The sequence below is a fragment of the Myotis yumanensis genome, unplaced genomic scaffold, assembly GCF_028538775.1.
Source record: "Myotis yumanensis isolate MYYU_CA2020_CCGP unplaced genomic scaffold, mMyoYum1.0.hap1 SCAF_10, whole genome shotgun sequence".
Classification (NCBI taxonomy): Eukaryota; Metazoa; Chordata; class Mammalia; order Chiroptera; family Vespertilionidae; genus Myotis; species Myotis yumanensis.
The window spans coordinates 44,463,942-44,484,538 of record NW_027223761.1 but is presented as its reverse complement, the minus strand read 5'-3'; the positions used below and the strand labels follow the sequence as shown (position 1 = coordinate 44,484,538).

General features: G+C 46.4%; 1 protein-coding gene across 8 annotated transcripts; it reads left to right on the top strand.

Annotated features, from left to right (window-relative positions):
• The first annotated feature begins 8,346 nt into the window (after positions 1–8,346).
• On the top strand, positions 8,347–18,842 carry KCNE3 (potassium voltage-gated channel subfamily E regulatory subunit 3). 8 transcript variants are annotated; one of them, XM_070426848.1, is made up of 4 exons: positions 8,900–8,937; positions 10,266–10,404; positions 14,764–14,912; positions 18,147–18,842. In XM_070426848.1, exon 4 carries the CDS (start codon positions 18,186–18,188, stop codon positions 18,483–18,485), a length of 300 nt encoding a protein of 99 aa, XP_070282949.1. In that variant the 5' UTR covers positions 8,900–8,937; positions 10,266–10,404; positions 14,764–14,912; positions 18,147–18,185; the 3' UTR covers positions 18,486–18,842. The 8 variants fall into 8 exon arrangements, with proteins under 8 accessions (XP_070282952.1, XP_070282955.1, XP_070282949.1 ...); XM_070426847.1 differs by lacking the exon at positions 8,900–8,937 and adding an exon at positions 8,946–9,084; XM_070426851.1 differs by lacking the exons at positions 8,900–8,937; positions 10,266–10,404 and adding an exon at positions 8,347–8,618.
• The last annotated feature ends 1,755 nt before the right edge of the window (positions 18,843–20,597 follow it).

Here is a 20,597-nt window from a genome sequence, read left to right as displayed (position 1 = left end):
TACTTAGCTAGTACCCTACTGAGGACATTTAGGTTACTACTAATCTTTTCCTTTCACAAACAAGGCTGCAATGAGGATTCATATAGAGCAGCAGTTCTCAATCTGTGAGTAGAGACCCCTTTGGGGGTCGAACGACCCTTTCACAGGGGTCGCCTAAGACCATCGGAAAACACATATACAATTACATATTGTTTTTGTGATTAATCACTATGCTTTAATTATGTTCAATTTGTAACAATGAAAATACATCCTGCATATCAGATATTACATTACGATTCATAACAGTAGCAAAATTACAGTTATGAAGTAGCAACGAAAATAATTTTATGGTTGGGGTCACCACAGCATGAGGAACTGTATTAAAGGGTTGCGGCATTAGGAAGGTTGAGAACCACTGATATATAGATACGTGTGTATGTGCATGTGTGTGTGTGTGTATTCTATGATACACGGTGAGTACAGAGATTGCATTTCTAGAAGTGATTTTCTGAGTTAAAGGATATGTGCATTTTTATTTAGATAGTGTCATATTGCCTACCATAAAAGTTATACCAATTTATACACCCATCAGCAGTCTACAGGGAAGATGCCTGGATTTTAATATTCCCACATCTTGGTGTTGTTGTTGTTGTTTTTTCATTTTAAAAGTTTTTTTTATTATAAATGTTTTTAACTTTAATGAAACCTTTTTTTATTAAATTTATTGGGGTGACATTGGTCAACATGAATATATAGAGTTCAGGTGAGGGTTTCTATGTTATAAGTCTGTATATTGCACCCTGTGCCCACCACTCAAAGTCAAATCTTCTCCTGTCACCATATATTAGGACCCCCTCTCCCCTCACCCCCTTCTGTCTGGCAACCACCACACTGTTGTTTGTGTTCACGAGTTTCAGTTTAATATCCCACTTATGAGTGAAATCATATAGTTCTTAGCTTTTTCTGACTTATTTCACTTCGCATAATGTTCTCAAGGTAAAATCTTTTAACCGTATAACAATGAACCCCTGGGTATAATCATGTGGCTAAAACAATCATCAACTCACGGTCAATCTTCGTTTATCTAAACTGGTACCCACTTCCTACTTCCTCTCTGGACTATTGTGAAGCAAATCACAGAGACCACATTATTTCATTGATAAGTATTTCAATATGTATTCCCAAAAGATAAGGACTATTTATTTTCATTTATTTTATTGTATTATTTTTGTTAATCTTCACCAGAGGATATTTTTCCCATTGCTTTTCAGAGAGAGTGTAAGGAAAGGAGGAGAGAGAGAGAGAGAGAGAGAGAGAGAGAGAGAGAGAGACTTTATAGGTTGCCTCCTGCATGCACCCTGACTAGGGATCAAACCTGCAACCCAGATGCATGCCCTTGACCTGGAATCAAACCCACCAGCCTTCAGTGCACGGGCCAATGCTCTAATGCTCTAAGGACTGTTTTTTAAAATAGTCCTTATCTTGCCCTGGTCATGTGGCTCAGTTGGTTAAAGCATCCTCCCATACACCAAAAGATTGCAGATACAATTCCCAGTCAGAGCACATACCCCAGTGGGGGTGCTTATGGGAGACAACCGGTCGATGCTTCTCTCTCACATCAATACTTCTCTCTCTCTCCTTTCTCTCTCTTTCTGTCTTTCTCTGTCTCTCTCTCTCTGTCTTTCTCTGTCCTGTCTCTCTCTCTTCTTCCCTCCCTCCCTCCCTTACACTCTCTCTTAAACAAATCAATGGGAAAAATATCCTCTGGGTAAGAATTAATAAAAAAAATAAAAATAAAAAAGCATAACCATAATCATAATATCATTATCACACAGAAAAAAATGTTTATTTGATATCAACAAATATTCAGTTAATATTCATAGTCCTCCAATTTTTTTTTTTTACAGTTGGTTTACTTAAATCAGGATTCAAACCAGGTTTGCATACTGCATTTGGTTCATGTGTCTTAGAAATATCTCATAGTCTCTTTTCATCTATAGGTTCCCTCTCCATCTTTTTAAAGATCGTCTTCTCCTATATTTCCTGTAGGTTGAAAGGCAGATTCTAATGCTTGGTCTGACCCAGCTATGATTTTTTTTTGGAGGTCGGAGGGGGTGGAGATGAAGAGGGGAATAGGACTAAAAGTTCTAACCTTCTAACCACATGGTTGGCTCCCCTGGCAACCAAATCTCAGGTGGGTGCTTTCCAAAAGTCACCTCTTTAAGACAGTAAAAGACACCTTCGTCACTTAGGAAATTCCAAAGGTTTTAGGAGCTCTGTGCCAGGACCAGGTCAAGAACAAATATATATATAACTGATGACTTTATGTGGGTGTAAGGGGTGGGAACTGTTCACCTCAGGCTGGTTGTGCTGGGGGATTAATGTCCCTGGGGAACAGCCTTGACCAATGACTGACTCTACTAGTGTCCCTGCCTCTCCCGGGTTCCAGAATAACCGCTTCACCCCTCGCCCTCCCAGCCTCGCAGTACTTTCCCTCCCCACTGGTGTCAGCCTGGCAAACCTGCACTTTTCCTCCTTGGTTTCCCAAACCCTCCTCCACGCTTTCTCCAAATTACCCAGTTTCAAGGTGCCACCTGCTCCAGTCAGAACCGTGACTGACACAAGGCCCTAATCTTCAGGCAGAGGCTGGACTGGGGTGTGCTACGCCCTGTGAGATGCAGGGTGCTTGCTGGGAGCTATTCTTTTTTTCTTTTCTTTTCTTTTTTTATTGATTTTTTACAGAGAGGAAGGGAGAGGGATAGAGTTAGAAACATCGATGAGAGAGAAACATCCATCAGCTGCCTCTTACAGTTGGTACATGCCCTTGACCGGAATAGAACCTGGGACCCGCAGGCTGATGCGAGCTGTTCTTATTCAGCTTAGCTCAACTCCACCACACTCACCCCTCTCCAGCCCAGCTCACAAGAGTGCACGGCGGTTCTAAGTGCTTTACGTACGTTATTTAATCTTCACAGCTAATAACAAACCTGCAAGGTTGAATTACTGACTATATTTTCAGAAGAGGAAAGCAGCTCAGGTGAAGATTTGCCCAAGTTCATGTAGTTAGAGGCAGGTCAATGGCTGTGAACTCGAGCCTGGACTCAAACCTTGTGCCTTAAACAGCACCCCACAAAGCTGTGCATGAAACAGACTCCCGCTCTGCTTTCCTCACAGGGCAGGCGAAAGGCTCAAATGAGACAACAGGTGTGAAGGTGCTTTGGAGACCCTGAAGAGCCAGCACGCCTGGGTGGCCTGAGGACTTTGGTGAGTCCTGTCCCTCCTCAGGAGTCTTCGGCAGCGCTGGCAGGGGCCCCAGAGAGGACAAGCGGTTCCCCTAAAGTCCCACATTTGCTGTAGGAGCCAGGATTACAATCCAGACGGTCTCAGACACCCACAAACATATCAGGGAGAAAGATGTGGCATCCCCCTTAGAGAAGAGTTTGAGAGACAGGTGGGGTGGGGACCAGGATGGGGATGGGAGAGCTGATTTCCTGGCTAGAGAATTTCAGATTTGGGGAATGCAAAGGGTCTCATCTAGACTGCTTCTCTGATAGTCACTCTGACAAAGAAGCTGTGCTCCCACCTCGAGCAGTAAGAAGCCCCTTCCCGCCAGAGACAGCCTGTGAGCGGAGATCTGGATCCTGTGACTCCCCCATCCCCAACCCACTTGGTCCCAGTCTTCTCTCCAGGACTGCACAGAACAAGCCTGCTCCCTCCACCTCCGAGGTGTGAGTCCTGCTCACAGCACATTATTCCCCTCTCCTCCCTTTTGCTTGGCAGGGAATCTCCGGGGTGTCTCCCTCCCTCCTCTCTGTCTGCCCAAATCATATCTGTTTTCCAAGGCGCTCTTAGAGGATACTTGTTTCAGCCTGCGCGGCTATTCACCCTATTTCTACAATAGCATCCAAATTTTCCTTAGGGAATCATGCCTCTCTACCACCCATTTCAAGTTTGTGCATTCGTTTGTTTTTAATTGAGGTATAATTGATATATAACATTATATTAATTTCAGGTGTATAACATAATGATTTGATATTTGTATATATTGCAAAGTGGTTACCACAATAAGTCCAGTTAACATCAGTCACCATACACACACACAAAGTTTTTTTTTTCCTTGTGATGAGAACTTCCAAGATCTCTCTTAGCAACTTGCAAATTTGCAATACAGTATCATTAACTATAGTCGCCTAGTCACTATGTTGTACATTATCTCCCCATGACTTTTTTTTTTAAACTGGAAGTTTGACCACCTTCACCCATTTCTATGACCCAAGTTTATGTGGTTTGAATAGAGACAGTGTCCTGCCATCCTTTCCCCCTGACTTCTGTGCAGGAACAGGCACTAGGCCTATTTCAGGACAACAAGAGTCTGACCAGGACTTCTGTTGGGAGGGTTGTGGGGAAAGAAGTTCTTTCTATTGGTTTTACTAACAGAAGAGTGTATACCTAGAACTCAGCCGTCTTGTTACCACAAAGTGGAATCCTGCCTGAGAACGGAGCATCAGTCTGAAAAGCAAAGCCCAGAGATGAAAAAAAACACCCTCTGAAGACATCCTCTGAGCTCCTGGACCGAGCCACACCGGAAGCCATACCTCTGGATTTTGGAATTATATGAGCCAATAAATTCTTTTTCCTACATAAGTCAGTTTGAGTTGGGTTTTCTTTTGTTGCAACTAAGATTTCTGACTGATAACACCCACCTCTTCTGCAAACCCTGGTCTTCTCTGGCCCCACTTTCTTCTGCATCCCCATAGCCCTTATTGTTCAAACCATAAGATTCAAAATTCCATATTTACACAACCATGAACACACATGCCCTCATTAATAGTTATTCTTTATAGAGCACCAGCTATGTGCCAGTCACCAAGTGAAGCACTTTACATATATCTTACTGTAATCCACACAACCAGAAAATGTAGGCATTTTTATCCCCATTCTACACATAAAGAAACTAAGATTCAGAGAGGTTAAGCTCTCACAGCCAATAAGTGGCAGGGCTAGGATTCAAGCACAGCTAAGAGGCCGTGTTCTAGACCACTGTGCCACCTTGCCTCCCAGGACACAACATGTGTGATTGTGAAGTGAAGAGAAGAGGCCACCAAGATCTTGTCCCCTGACACCACATCGTCCCACCCTTGGTCCACCTCCTCCAGTGCCCTTTGCACTGTTCTGTGCTGTCTGCAGGGCAGGAGGGTGAAGCACAGAATGAAATGCTAAGACAAAGTGTCCTGAGGGTCACAACTGACAGATCAGCAGGAGACAAGATCACGGAAGCACAAACTCTATTTCCTGATGAGTAATGGAATAAAATAACTCGATGTGGTCATTAAACTTCCTCTGTGATTCATGCTGTATCTCCCCTAGTGGCCCAAGCTTCCGAGACTCTTGACAGACACCATCCATGCTCACCCTACCTCCCAATCCTTCTCCCCCACCTACTAGACAGACATTGGGTTATTCTATGGTGAAAAGACACACCTGGTTCTCATAGTGCTTACAGTGTAATGGGAAAGGCAGACCCTAAATCTGTATGCAGAGAAGTAGATGACTGGGTTGAGTTCTATGAAGAAATCAGAACTGGACGGATGATGGTTCCATTTACTGAGAGAAGGCTGAGGGGAGCCAGGGAAGGAAGTCGAGAGTTTCAGCCCCAATACATTATCCCAACAGAGATGGAAAGTATGTAATTAGATATGGGAGTCTAGTGCTCAGAGGAGAGGTCTGGTCTACAGCCTAAAAAAGCATCCTGTTATCCTTTCAGGCTTTTTCAGATCTAGCTCTTCTTGGAAGCTTTCCCGAGTGATCTTTTTATTCATTCATTCATTCATTCAACAAGTTCTTGGTAAGATTTACTCTGTGTTGGATTAGTGTTGGCTTAATGCCCTCAAGAAGCTTATGTTCTAGGTATGGTGTCAACAAATAGAGTAGACAATTATAGAACAGAATGGTAAGTGTGGTTGTCAAGGGAACAGCAAGGGGCTATAGAAGAATGGGCCTCGCCCTAACCGGTTTGGCTCAGTGGATAGAGCATCGGCCTGCGGACTGGAGGGTCCCAGGTTCGATTCCGGTCAAGGGCATGTACCTTGGTTGCGGGCACATCCCCAGTAGGGGGTGTGCAGGAGGCAGCTGATCGATGTTTCTCTCTCATCAATGTTTCTAACTCTCTATCCCTCTCCCTTCCTTTCTGTAAAAAAAATCAATAAAATATATTTTTTTTAAAAAAAGAAGAAGAATGGGCCTCTTATCAGCCAGGTCTAGGAAGCAGATGGCCATCTAATGTCAACGTGTTTTGAGGAGGCTCTATTCGAAAAGGTGGGCAGGGAATAGGGCAGGCAGAAGTGGTGGTGAAGTACCCTGGGACTTGAAACATTTGGGCTTTATTACCTCCCCAGTCCTCAAAGGGAGAATAAAGAAGGTGGCTGCAGGAATCCAGAGTTGGGGAATAGCAGAGAGCACTGAGCTTGGACTGACAGCCTGGACTTGTGAGCTTCAGCTGAGGGGTGCGGCAAGAGCAACAACAGCATAAGATTTTTAAAGAATAAGTGAAATATATAAAATGATGTTAGGTGTTAAGGAATAACATGGCAGGGAAGGTGGTTAGGGAGGACAGGAAAGGAAGGGATTCGCATTTGTAAATAGGATGGTCAGGGAGGGCTGCACAGAGAAGGTGGCACTAGAGCAAAGACTTAAACAAGTTCTATCTCTAGGTGACTCTTCCACTGACCCCTTCAGTTAGTCCCCACCTCTCCTGCTGCTCCTTGTCCTAAGGTCAGGCCCTGAGTTAGAGAGTTCCCTGGAGGTTCTTCTCTCACTATGGTCTCCCCAGGACAGGAGGCGTTTCATCCTTCCTTTTGTCATCCAATAACAACAGAAGCTGCCACTTTCCAATGACCCCGTGGCCAGCTGCCTTCCCTAACAGGGTTCCTGCCCCATCCGCACTCCAGAGAAGGGGAAGGAGAGGAAATCTTAAGTTTCCAAAGAACTGAAAAGGGGAACAAAGATTAGGCATATACTTTGTCTCCAAAAGGCACAGGAACCAAAAGGTAGAAGTCAATAGGAGGCAGTTGTTGTCACAATGTGAGAATATCCTAACAATCAGAACCTTAGCTGCCTCGGAGGCAATGAGATTCTTGTCACTAGAGGTGTGTAAAAGAAACTGCACAATTTCATGTCAAAATGGAATATAGGGGATTCTGAAGGAAGGGATTTGACTGGATAACTCCGAGTTCTTCCAACGTAGGTTCTACCACTAAATACTTCTAGAACTCTTAAGCTGTGTGAGTCTAAGAGTATGATTCTAAAATCTTATTAGAAAAATATCCCTATATTAAAAGAATTCACAACCTGGTAGACAAGGTGGGGAAATAGTTACTTTTGATAAACTGTAATAAATATTCCTGTAGAGCAGTGGTTCTCAACTTTCCTAATGCCGAGATCCTTTAATACAGTTCCTCATGTTGTGGTGACCCGCAATTTCATTGTTACAAATTAAACATAATTAAAGCATAGTGATTAATCACAAAAACAATATGTAATTATATATGTGTTTTCTGATGGTCTTAGGCGACCCCTGTGAAAGGGTCGTTCGACCCCGAGCAGGATGTAGGAAGGAACCCTAACTGAGCCGGGGCTGTTTCCTCAAGGCTGTTCTCAAGAACCACTTTGCAAGAGAATCATCAGAATCGGTTGGGCATCTTAAAAAAAAAAAAAAGTTAATTTCTGGGCTACATTCCAAATCTCCTGAATCAGAGCCTCTGGAGTGGAACCCAAAAGTCTATTTTCCCAAAATAAGCTCCAAGGTGAGTTTTAGGCAGAATGAAATTTGAGACCAGGCTCAGGATTACTTCCCTGCGCGGTGATTTCCAGACTGAGAAAAAGGTGTAGCTGGGTCAAAATACACACCCGCAGAGATAAAACGGAAGTAACATGTTTTTGATGAAGATTCATGCTTTTGTACAACACTCCCTCCGTGCGGTAGGTCTTTCTAAAGTGATAGCACTTCCTAGATGTAATCTGTGATTCTGTGATGGAGGGTATGTGCTTTAGATGTCCTGGAACAGGTCTTTGTTTGCAAGGGGGCAAGAGCTGGCCTGTTTGTCATTAATTATTCCAAGGCCAACGGCTGATAAAGAGGAATCTGATAAGGACTCCCACAGCGTCCCTGAGAGGCTTTTCCCAGCCGCTGTCCACTCCCCTGCCCCTACCCCCTGGCCATGTCCCAGCTGTCCCTAGCTGCTTCTCTCTTCTGGAGCCTGCAGAGTCACCAGACAGTAGTTTGAGTGAGCCTGGTGGCCAGAAAGTGAAGGGTGTTCTGAGTCAGGGACCAATGAGGTGTGTGGCTGGACACCAGTTGTCTGGACGGTGAAGAGCCACTGAGTCTTGGAGGAAGGCGACATCAGTTGGGGTGAAGGAGAGAGAGTGGTGTCCTGGCTTCTGAGTCTAAGTGCTGCCACAACTTCCTTGGTGAACCTGGGCCATTGTCCCCCCAGCTGGGCGTCCATGTTAGAATCAGATTTCTGCAGTGACCATTCGGCTTTAATACTTTGGATTCTAAGATCTCATCTGACCCTAACCATCACCCTGTGAAGGATGCATGCAGGATCGTAGCTATTTTATGGCGAGGAAGCCAAGACCCGGTGAGAAACAGTGCCTCGCCCACCCTCACGCAGCCACTAGGAGCAAAGCCTGCTAGCCCCAGCACCGGAGGTTCAGCTGCATTTTCTGGAGACTGGCCTCGGGCTGGGCAAGCTCAGCTCAGCGAGAGGCTTTCCGCCGCGGGTCCAGGAAGCAGGCGCTGCAGGGGACGGAAGGGTAGGCGCCCACAGTGGGGTGAGGCCGTGCAGCTGGGCGGAGGCGCCCGAAGCCAGCGCACGGAGAAGGGGGTGTGCTGGGGGGCGGGCGGGGCCGGAGGAGGGGACGCCCTAAGGAAGAAAAAAGGGAGCCAAGTGCGGGTCGGTAAGCAAAGCTGAGGGGGCTCGGGGCGGTGTTGGGCAGGCGCTGCACGCGGAAGGGCCATCGAAACGAAGGGTGCAGGGCGGCGCACCCTCCAGCACAGGGCAGGGCGCGGTGTCCCTCGCCCCTCGGAGCCTTCGGGAGAGACAGGTAAAGCGCACCCGCAGGGCTGGGAAGGCTGAGCGGGCGCGGGGAGTAGAAGCGAGGTATCTTCTCCTCTCTTGGGACTACGGAGCCGGGGAAGGGGGGGTTGGCTCAGAAACGAGGCTGATCTACTCCAGGACGGCGCAGCGGGGTTCCCGGGCGCACGTGGGAGTGCGGAGCTGGGCTCCTGGTCCTCCCCGCCGAGAAACCGTGGGGGCCTGTGGAGGGCGGCACGAAGGCTTCTTCCACATCCACAGATGTGCAGGCGAACACCTGCGGGTCAGCCCCGGGTGCCCACGCGGAAATGGCACTCCGGGACCCAGAGTGGCCTTCTTGCTTGGCCGGAGCCGCTTGCTCTGCAAGAGGTGACGTGCCAAATAACTACTCCCTATATGCACCCCAATCCTGGGAAATGCCCGGGGACTCCCCAAAGCTCTTCTGCTGCTAATAACATCGGTCTAGGCTGGGAGTCCAAGTTGTAGTTCTGTGCCAGTCGCCCACCTGCTCTATGCCTTGTGCTTTCTTTTCCTGTATCCCCACCCATAAAACGGACCTCTGGGTCCCGCTGCCCGTGCACGCCATGTGACATGAGGGGGTAGGGGTCTAGACCTAGGAGTCTCTTTTCTAGAAGGTAGATGATGAGTCCAGACCCTGTGTGATGGCCCATGGAGCGTATCTCCTTCTCACAATCTATTCCCCACCAATTTATATATATGGAAACTGAGGCCCAGGGGGAGATGACTTGCCCAGGGTCACACCAGGGAAGAGAAAGAACTCAAGCTCCTCACTCCTAGGCCAGGGCTTTCTCCACTTCACCTACACAGGTGCCTTGTAAATGTGTAAGCTCCTCCTGGCATCCAGCTGCTCCATCTCCAAATGGAAGAGACCTGATGCTGGCACCATGGAAACAGCTTGTGCATTTTCTTGACTCCTTGAGATAATAACCAACAGCCTTCTTCATCCTCACTCACTCCACACTTCTCAGAACACATTTCTATCCACACTGAATGGGTAGATGCTCACAATACCTCCTAAGAGTTAGGCAACACAAGAAACCCCATCTTACCGATGGGGAAAATGAGGCCCAGAGTGGAGACGTGACTTAACCAGGACACATGGCTAGACACATTGGCAAATAGGAGCAGGTCTTTTGATTCCCACTCTAGTGTGTTCTCCATCAATGACAGGACTATAGAATGGTGCCCCTAAATGGAAAGAGACTACAGGACTGATCAGAGAGGATGAAAAACAAGCAAGGCTTCTGAAGAATCAAGAGGAATAATATGAACCGCTGGGCTCACAGAGGACATAGGGAGGCTGTTCTTGGTAATATTGGGGTAGCTGGGTGGGTAAAGGAACAAGGTGACCAACTGCCCAATAATTATCTCTCATGTTTAAATAATACTTTGCAATTTCTAAAACACCTTCCCCACTAATGCCTCCCCGAGTTCCCCTGTGAGGTAATCAGGGGTAATTATCCCCATCTCTTAGATGAGTTTCAGAGAACATAAGTGCAGTGATCAAGGTCACTTAGCCGAGCATGAAGCCAAGATTAGGACCATGAAAGGAACACTTGAAAGGCAAGATCACCGGCTGAGTGACTGGGAGTTGCGTGAGTGCAGTGGGTGGGTGTGTATGGCCACGCCCCGGGTAGGTACACAGGAAAGAGGGTTACAAAGCCACACCGGTGTTTTGGGGCCAAGAATGTTTGCCCTTTGGATTGAACGGGGTTCAGGTCAGGGAATGTCTGGGTTTCAAAGCCCTGACTCACTTCCCCACCAGACTGAGATGGTTTCTTTCCTTTGAGTTTCCCCTTTTCCAGACCAAAAGGAGTCTGTTTTGGCTTGTCCTTGAAGTTGTTTCTTAAGTAATGTAAGCTGTTGGGTGTGCTGGAGAGGGATGGTCTAATAAGAAAAGGTATTGATTAATTTATTCTACAGTGCCTGCTATGTGCCCAGGCCCAGGGAATAAAGAAATGTATGACAGCCCTGGCCCCTGTGGCTTGGTTGGAGCATCCACCGAAAGGTGGCAGTTTGATTCTCTGTCAGGCACATACCCAGGTTGTGGGTTTGATCCCTGGTCGGGATGCATGTAGGAAGCAGCTGGTCTATGTTTCTCTCTCACATCAATCTCTCTCTCTCTCTCTCTCTCTCTCCCTCTCTTCCTCTCTCTAAAGTTAATAAAAATTTAAAATTTAAAATTTAAAAAAAAAGAAGAAATGTATGACAGGTACCTGTTCTCATACCTCACAATGAATAGATAGATAGATTCTATTTAGATACTCAGACATATAATTTCAGTACAGCATAATGCTCTAATAGGGTTTTATGCAAAACACTCTAGGAATGAACAAGATGGAGTGAATAACCAGCTAGAGAGCAGGAAGGGGTGTCTCACGAGAGAGTCTACAGGGATGACATTGGAGCTGTCTTAAAAGATATTGGAATTCACCGTGCAGATGAAAAGAGGAAGGGCATTCCTGCCTACGAAAACGGCGTGAGCACAGGAGACAGGTGTGCAAGTGCAGGGCATGTTTTGAGAATGGCCCGTAGCTCAGTACCAGGGGCTACAGGACACAGGGGAAAGCTGTGGTCAGATGGGACTAGAGGCAGGGTCACCTCCAAAGGAGCTTAAATGATAATTAGAGAAGATTAGACTGTTCTATAGGCAACAGAGAACTTAGAGTGGAAAGATTTGTGGACTGGATACCTGTTTCTGGTCCCAGCTCTACCCCTCCTAGGTTATGAGACATTAAGCAAGTGATTTTCTCTCTGGGGAGCCCTCTTCACACTGGCTGAATGAGGGGGTTGCACCAATGACATGATTTTTAAGATCCCTTCTAGTTCAGATTTTATTCCTGCTTCTCCTTCCAACTATATGAAAAGAACCATTCCTGCAACTCTTCTCTCATCCATTGGCTCCCTAATCCATGGTGACAAGATCTCCAGAAGGACCAGTGGCAAAACTGTGCATGCCAGGAGTTGTCTCTGTATTCCCTACATGCTTATGTGACTCCCCCCACTCTGCCTCTATCACATTTCCAGGCACTTAAGACACTCATTTTTAAGAGTAGCTGAAACAGAGCAATGGGTAAACCAAAAAAAAAACCCCAATGGTGGTGGTTCACTTTCCCCCAGAAAAATCTGAAAGAAAATGTCACTAAGATACCCACTTAATCCTCTAGATCACAGCTGTATGCCTCCACCTCCAAGTTAGAAGTCAGGTGAGTTCAAGCACAGAACATTTAGGGAGAAACTGTTAATGTGCAAGAAATAGTAGCAATAGTCTGTGGAAGAAGAGAGTGTGTCTGGCTTGTTCAGGGGACCAGGAGTAGGCCTGGAGCAGAAAGGGCCATGAGAGAGGAGACTCTAAAGGAAGATTAACTCCTCCAAAACTTACCACCTTGCCCTCTTACTGGATCCTCATTTAAGATGGGCCAGAATCTGTAGTGCAGGAAAAAGTAGTAGTCATGGAGCTAGAGGAGATGATGCCCAGAACACAAGGAGGCTGTGTTTGGTGTGATATGCAGCTGAGATGTCAAGGAATGCTGCCATTAGTAGTAAAAAGAGCACCGAACAGCATTCCATGGGTCACTTACCTACTGAGCTTCAGTTTCCCCATCTACAAAATGCAGGGGTTGGCCTAGAATCTAGATGCTGAGTGATCTTTTGGTTGTTGTTGTTAATCCTCACCCAAGGATTTTTTTCCCCCTTTGATTTTTTAATTTTATATTTTTATTGATTTCATGGATGAAGGGAGAGGGAGAGAGAGATAGAAACACCAATGATGAGAGAGAATCATCGATTGGCTGCCTCCTACACACCCCCTACTGGGGATCAAGCCCACAACCCGGGCATATGCCCTTGCCTGAAATCGATGTTCTATCCATTGAACCAAACTGGCTGCCCGCCCCCCTTTGATTTCTTTAGGGAGAATGGAAGGGAGAGAGGGAGGGAGGGAGAGAGGAGAGAAGAGAGAGAGAAACACTGATGTGAGAGAGACACATTGATTGGTTGCCCCCTGCATGTGCCCCGGGGATCAAACCTGCAACCCAGGTACATGCCCTTGATTGGAAATTGAACCCATGATCCTTGGATGTGTGGGCTGATGCTCTAACCACTTAGCAACACCAGCCAGGGCTAACTGATCTTTAAAATCTCTTTCAGCTTGGTCAGTTCCTTCCTAACTGGCCTATCTCCTATTTTAAGTTAAAGACTCTGCAGGGCAATAGCGTTATCTCCCTTGTCATTATGAACTTCATAATCAGTGACTATCTTGGAGCCAAGGAACTCAGAAAAGAGGAACAAAACTGCAAATGTTCCCAACTGCCAGATCCCCAACTTGGGACCCAGAGGCAGGTCAAAAAGAACCAACCTGTTCCTTTATCAGCTCTCTGCCTCTCCTGACCCAAAAGGACAGGATGTCCTTACACCTAGTCCCTCTCCCCCACCCCAATCCAGCACATAAAAATCAGTAACTGTGGCTTCTTTTCTTTTCCCTTCAGACTACAAGCATCCAGGTCCACACAGAGAAGTCCTCTCACTGACTCTCACCTTAAAGCCTACCCTAATCCTCTGTCCCCACTTTCTGCATAGACTCTGTCTCCTCCTCAGGCTATCTCACCCCGGCAGGTGAACTATTAAGAGGAAAAATGAATAAATCAAGCAATTTGGTTCTCAGTTTCTCTAGGCTGGAATAGTAAGTGTAACTCAGTCCCAGGGCTCAGAATTTTAACTTGTGCGGAACAAGTCTGCAGCCTTCTCTATCTTGTGATTTGAGAGGCTCTAGAAAGCCCCCAAAATGCTTTTCCCACCAGCCTATCTGATCTCCCATAACCTCACAGTGTGGTTTTGTGATGTGTACCCTCTTTGGATATTAGAGCTGGCCGGAAGCTATAATAAAACCCCCTCAGATTATAGATGCAGACAGAAGCCGGGGGCCCAGAAAAGGGAAGTCACATGCCCAAAGGCACACACACAATCGCTGAACCAAGACAGCTCCTTGGGTTTCCATTTCCTTCCCTGTAAAATGACGGGCGTTAGACTGGATGGACTCTGACGGCCCTGCCAACCTCTGTCCCACAAAAATAAAACCACCACCACCATGTCTGTGGAGTGTCTGGTGCCAGACACTAAGTGATTTTCTTTAATTTTCACAATGAGCTCTGCTACAGGTAGTGCTGATGCTGTTACCATGTGTATACCCAGTATATCCAAATAGGCTATTGTGATATCCTTTGTTCCTATGTAAAATATCAACCCAACTGCCAACTGCCATTCTACCACTTATATCATTCCCTTGGCTCTCCGGCCCTTCCAGTCTTTCAGAGGCTCCTGCTAAGACACCAGTACCCTTGAAAAAGGGAATGTTTTAGGCTGGTCCCTGAGCAGGAGTTAACATGTTAAACTGAGGTTCCTCAGGAAGTCTCCCAACTGAAACATTGTGGGCCTGGAGTTGGGGGGCAGCAATCAGAGGTCCCTTGGCCACTGTACAGTTCCTGTAACTGTAACCCTAGGCTGGCCTGGCCCAGCTGCTGCAGGAAGGGGAGGAGAAGAAGGGGGGGTCAAAGCCCACAGCAAGGCTATTGCACAACCCTTGGGGCCCAGCCTGGGGCGAGCCACCCTGGTTCTGAAGGTTTTTCTTTGTTCGCTTCCTTCCTTTTCTGCCCCCTCTCCTGCTTTCCAGTTCTGGGCCTCCCAACTCCGAGAGTGAATACTGAGACCGCAAATGTGTCCAGAGACATCCTAAAGAGGCTGAGGGGCTGAGGAGCCCTAGGGCGCCCAGAAGGAGATTCCTGAAGCCAACTCGGACCCAGAGGAATTTGCCGGTATTTGGTGAGTTTTCCAAAGGACCCTTGTCACTGGGTTTTCTGCCTTAAATCTCGCCCTCAATTCAGTCCACAGAGCAGCCAGAGTGTCCTCTCCAAGCACAGATCTGGTCCTTTTAAACTATTCATGACTATTCCCCAACTACAGATAAAGTTCTAGCTCTGCAGATCGGGGTTGCCCTCCCTCTGTCCTGTCAGTTAAAAGCCCCCTGTAAGAATATCTAAGAAAGCTGGTAACAGTGACTGCCCTGGGCCACTAGAAATAGGGAGACTTCCCCTTCATTGTATGTCCTATGAGTCCATATTTACTTCTCAAAAATGAAAAATCAACTTTCATTTACATGGAAAATCATGTTTACATCAAAATGTTTATAAAATCTTCTTCACCATAATAAAAGTATATGCTCAAGCAAGCCTGGAAGGAGGCAAGGCAGGGATGATAATCTTTTTTTTTTTTAATTGTGGTTATAAAAAAAACCGCATAACATAAAATTGACCATGTTAACTATCTTTTAAGAGTACAGCTCAATAGTATTAACTATATTCACATTGTTGTGCAGTCGTTTTCTATAACTCTTTCATCTTGCAAAACTGAAACTCTATACCCACCAAACAACATCTCCTTATGTTAATCTTTTTGATAGATGTGAAAACTAAAGCCCAAATGGGGTGAGAAATTTATTTCTCTCAAAGTGGGCCCGGAGGACAACACCGCCTGTCTGTTGTCTGAGGCCCCTTCCTCCCTCAACCCTTGCATTAGCCATTTCCTCCCCAAATGCCTCTCACATCCACATCTGTCCCTGCCCCCACCTTGCCATTCCCTAAGCCCCAGCTCAGGACTAAGTGTCTTCCAGCTGAACTATTTCAAGACCCTTGTGTCACTGGGTTTTCTGTCTTAAATCTCACCCTGAATTCAGTCCACATAGCAGCCAGAGTGTCCTCTCCAAGCACAGATCTGGTCCTTGTATCCCCTTTTAAAATACTGTTTCATGGCTCTCCCCCAACTACACATAAAGTTCTAGATCTGCAGTCTGGCACTCAAGATCCTCCATGATCTGGTTCAACCAGTATCTCCATCCCACATCTTATCGTAGCCCTCCATACATCTCACACCCTAACCGCCTAATGCTCCTTTCCATTCTTTTAAACATTTCATGTGCTTTCTGGTTGTCATGCTTTTATTCATCTGTTTCCTTTTCTTGCCTTTTCTGCTTCCTAGAAACCCTTCGAGGTCCACTGGAATGCCTCCATCACTGTGAACACTTTCCGAGACCTGATCAAAATTCATCTCTTCTTCCTTAAGCCCCAGTAGACCCTGGCTTGTCCCCTGTATTATAAAGAGCTGGCAGTGTGCCCACAGTACAGGGACTGGATCTGAGCTTACCCAAGAGTGAGCCTTCATAAATGACGACTGGTTGAATCATTAGTTGAGCCATTAATTTCATTGTGCTGTTCCTGATTTCCATTGGCCTGTATGAGGGGGAAAGGCACAGATTTGTTGCCTGACAAGTGGGGTAGATGAGAACTTATGCCTCCTGGGTCTTTACTCAGCGAGCCCTTGTTCTTTTCCCCTTCTCCATCCAGATCAGGTAGCCCAAGTGCTATATAGCATGGGGCTTCAGAGGCCTTGTAGGAAATGTGGGCCAGTCCTGGACTGTATTATTTAGATTCTCCCCCCCCCCCCCCCCCGCCCCCACACACACACAACTTCTGCATTCTTAGAGTTGTTCATGAATTTTATCATAGTTCATGAATTTTACCGTCATCTTTTCTGGGAAAGAGACCTTATGGTTAATAATCAAGTTTGTTAACTTTGGTTGGTTGACAGCTCTACCTAGACAAAGGAGGGCTTCCGAACCAGTCAGTAACTCTTGAGTGCTTGGACTATGGAGAAGCCCCTAACCTGGCCATCTTTACTCAAGACTATTGAGGAAAGGAGAACACCCAGCCAGTCTCAGGTTAGAGCACCAGGGAAGGAGAATTCCCAGGCAATCTCAGGATAGCCCCATAGATGTAGGGGAGAGACACAGCTCTGCTGACCAGGAGCATGTGGTCTGCTGATACCTTTATCAATAACAAGAGAACAGCCACACAAAGCCTTATATGTAAGTGCTGGGCAAAGGGAAGTCTGTTCTGATAAAGCTTGTGGAGTATGGTTAAGGGGTGGGGAATACTCAGTGAAGGTTTCCAGAAGGAAGTGGGTGTAGAGCCTTGTTTAAAGGGAATGACATGGTTTTTTAGAGACTAGGACACAAGGCTGCCTTCGGATGTGGCTTTCTATATTATAGACTAAGGGTCTCCAGAAGAAGGAAAAGAAACATTTACCGTCACCTATCATATGCTGGGTACGCAGTGACTGTGTCAGAAGGCAGGATAGTTGAGGTGCTATGTCTTCTCTCTCTTGAGGGGGAGGTAAAACCCCAAACCAGACTGAGTGGCCCTGTCACTCCCCATCCTCCAGCCCAACCCTATTCTCTTCTCCAGTGCCTGCAGGGGTTATCAGCCTCTCCCTGCTTCCCCAGCCATTCCTTTCCAATAGAATTTCCTACAGAAATTCTTCTCAGCAAAATCCTAAATAGGTAGGAATACTCAGAGTGCTTGGGACATATGGTGCTTGAGAAGTCAAATGGCCCAGCTCCTGGTTCTAGGTAAGGTGAAATCCAAGCCATCCCCAAACATCTCAATGGGGCCTGTGGAGTATAAAAAAGAACGGTGCTAAAGGAGAGTCCTGAGGAAAACTTCCAGTAATGCCACACAGTCCTGCCAAGAGCTGGCATGAGAGTTGTGAAACTCCAACTAGCCATCAAAAAGCAGGACTCAGTCTAAACTCTACCCCTGAATATTCTCTGGGATCATGGTCAAGCCACTTATTCTCTCTGTTTCCCTGTATGTATGTATGTATGAAGGAGGTGGATTAAATAATCCCTAAATTTCTTCTATCCTAAAGCTCAGTGACTTACAGAATAAAATAAAATAAAGACAGATGGGTTGCAAAGGCCAAGGAAGGCTTTATTCCACAGGTACTTATTGAGCATCTATTGAGTGCTGTCATGAGGGCTTGTATAAAGCAGTGAGTAAAACATAGTCCCTGCCTTCATGGAGCTTGCAGTCTAGTGGCGAAACAGACAAGTAAACACGTAGAATAAACTGTGATGTTGGGGTTTTAGCTGGGGTCTGAAGGAGTGAGATCAGTCAAGCTGCAGGTAATGGAAACCATCCTTCCTTTTTCTGTTGCCACCAGAGTGTCCTCCAGTTCTTCCCCACCTGAATCCCTGTTGCTATGGAGACCGCCAATGGGACTGAGACCTGGTATCACAGTCTGCACGCTGTTCTGAAGGCTCTAAATGCCACTCTTCACAGCAACTTGCTCTGCTGGCCAGGGCCAGACAACCTGACTGAGGAGAGGCGGGCCAACCTTCCCGGCCGCGATGACAACTCCTACATGTATATTCTCTTCGTCATGTTCCTATTTGCTGCCACTGTGGGCAGCCTCATCCTGGGATACACCCGCTCCCGCAAAGTGGACAAGCGCAGCGACCCCTACCACGTGTACATCAAGAACCGTGTGACTGTGATCTGATGTTGGGAACTGGGGTGGCTGAAGATCAAGACAGCTGAGGATTGTCTTCTGGCGCCTCCAGAACTCAGCCATGGATCACATCAGGCCTCTGTTCCTTTCTGTAAGATCAACAAGAAACAGTGCTAAGGGATGCCATCACTGGGCTGGGAGGAGAGGGGCCTCGTGGAACAGGACTTTTTTCCATCAAAGATAGACTTGATAGTGGGAACTATGGACAATCATATAGAAGTAGCAAAAGATAATAACCAATGACTGGTCCTGTGGCTGGAGTATTGGGGGCTGGGAATTTTGGACTTGAGGAAGGAGAAAAGGAAGTTGCAGCGGAGGGAAATAAAACAAGAAGATGTACTGAGGACACATTTGTGTGTGTGTTATCTTTAGTGACCACGAGAAGCAGAAATTATTATCCCATATTACAGATAGCACAATGTTACTTACTTATTTTTGTTCACATTTTATGTTTTTCAACCCATTTAACATTTGTGATTTTACGCCCCTGTGAGGGAAGCATGCTGTCCATTTGGGCCAGAGCAGTGCCATGAGTGGAAGTCAGAAACTCTGATCTCTTTGCCCAGTGCTTCTCAAAGCACTGTGCTACACAGGAGTAGATCAAAGCCTAAAAGTCAGTCACACAATTCTGGGGGTCCTCCTTAAAAAGAATTCAAAAATATCCTACTTATGCAATTATTACAAAAGTATATTACCACTAGAGGCCCGGTGCATGAAATTCGTGCACTCAAGGGGCGGTGGGGGGGGTCCCTCAGCCTGGCCTGCTCCCTCTCACAGTCCGGGAGCCCTCTGGGGTGGGGGTGGGGTGTCCAACTGACATCCTTAGCACTGCCTCGGAGGCAGGAGAGGCTCCTGCCACTGCTGCTGCATTCGCCAGCCAAAAGTCCGGCTTCTGGCTGAGCAGCGCTCCCCCTGTGGGAGGGCACTGACCACCAGAGGGCAGCTCCTGCATTGAGCATCTGTCCCCTGGTGATCAGTGTGCTTCAGAATGACGGGTTCCACTATTTGGTTGATTTGCATATTAGCCTTTTATTATGTAGGATGTTAAAACATTTCTAGGACCCTCCTGAGACCTAAGAAGGAGCCATGCGTGCACAGGGCTCTGAATGTTAAACCTCATTAGCTCCATGGTTCTGTGCCTCTCCAGCCATGTCACGGTGGTGCCCTTCCCAGCCACAACTCCAGCATTGAGGTTTCACTACCTCTAACGCAGCCTCTTCCATTTGGATTGAGTTATGTGAGAGATTTTCTGATACCAAGTTGAAATCTGCTTCTACAAGATTATTATCACACCTGGAAAGTTATCCTATTAAAAGAAGCAGGGTGTGCAAGGCCAGTACCTGGTTCAGTGGAAAGAGAACCAGTCTTGATTTTACCGCTAATGTGATATGTGACACTGGCTGGACACTTCTCTCTCTGATCCTTTTTCCTCTTTAGCACTGAAGTGAAACTGTTAGACTTGAAAGACTCTAAGAGCTTTACCAGTTCTGACCTTCTAGGCTTCATGTACAGTAGGTTGAACCATTGCCGTGTTTCTGAGCCAAAAACAGCCGAATATCAGCAGGTGAATACTTTACAAGCTACAAACCACAGGCTAGACCCTTCCACTGTTTGGTTTGATTTCTATTTAAGAAATCTCCATGGGGGTCTCCAAAAGGCCCTATTGAAACATACATTTTCTGTATAGCAAAAACCTGAAAGACTATTTTGATAACAGTTTTCTTTGAGGAGAAGGATTATGGGTGATGCTCCCTTTCTACTTTAAAATTTTATGTACTAATTGTTTTATTTGACCATAAGTATGTTACTTCTATAATAAGGGAGAGGGGCTTCTTCTATTTTGAAAAAATAAAAATAGATGCCTACGTGTTTCTCTTTTATATTGCTGACACTATTACAGATGTACCTATTTTGCCCCCTTTTTCCCTCTCCACCCTTCACCACACCCTTCACCACATTGTTGTCTGTTTTCATGGGCTACACATATATGTTAATGCCTATGTGTTTCTTGCATGGAGGATCACAGAACATGTTTGCTCCCAGGAGCAATTATGTTCACTCCCTGAAAATCTGTGCTAAACCCATATGTGCTCAAGCCTTCCC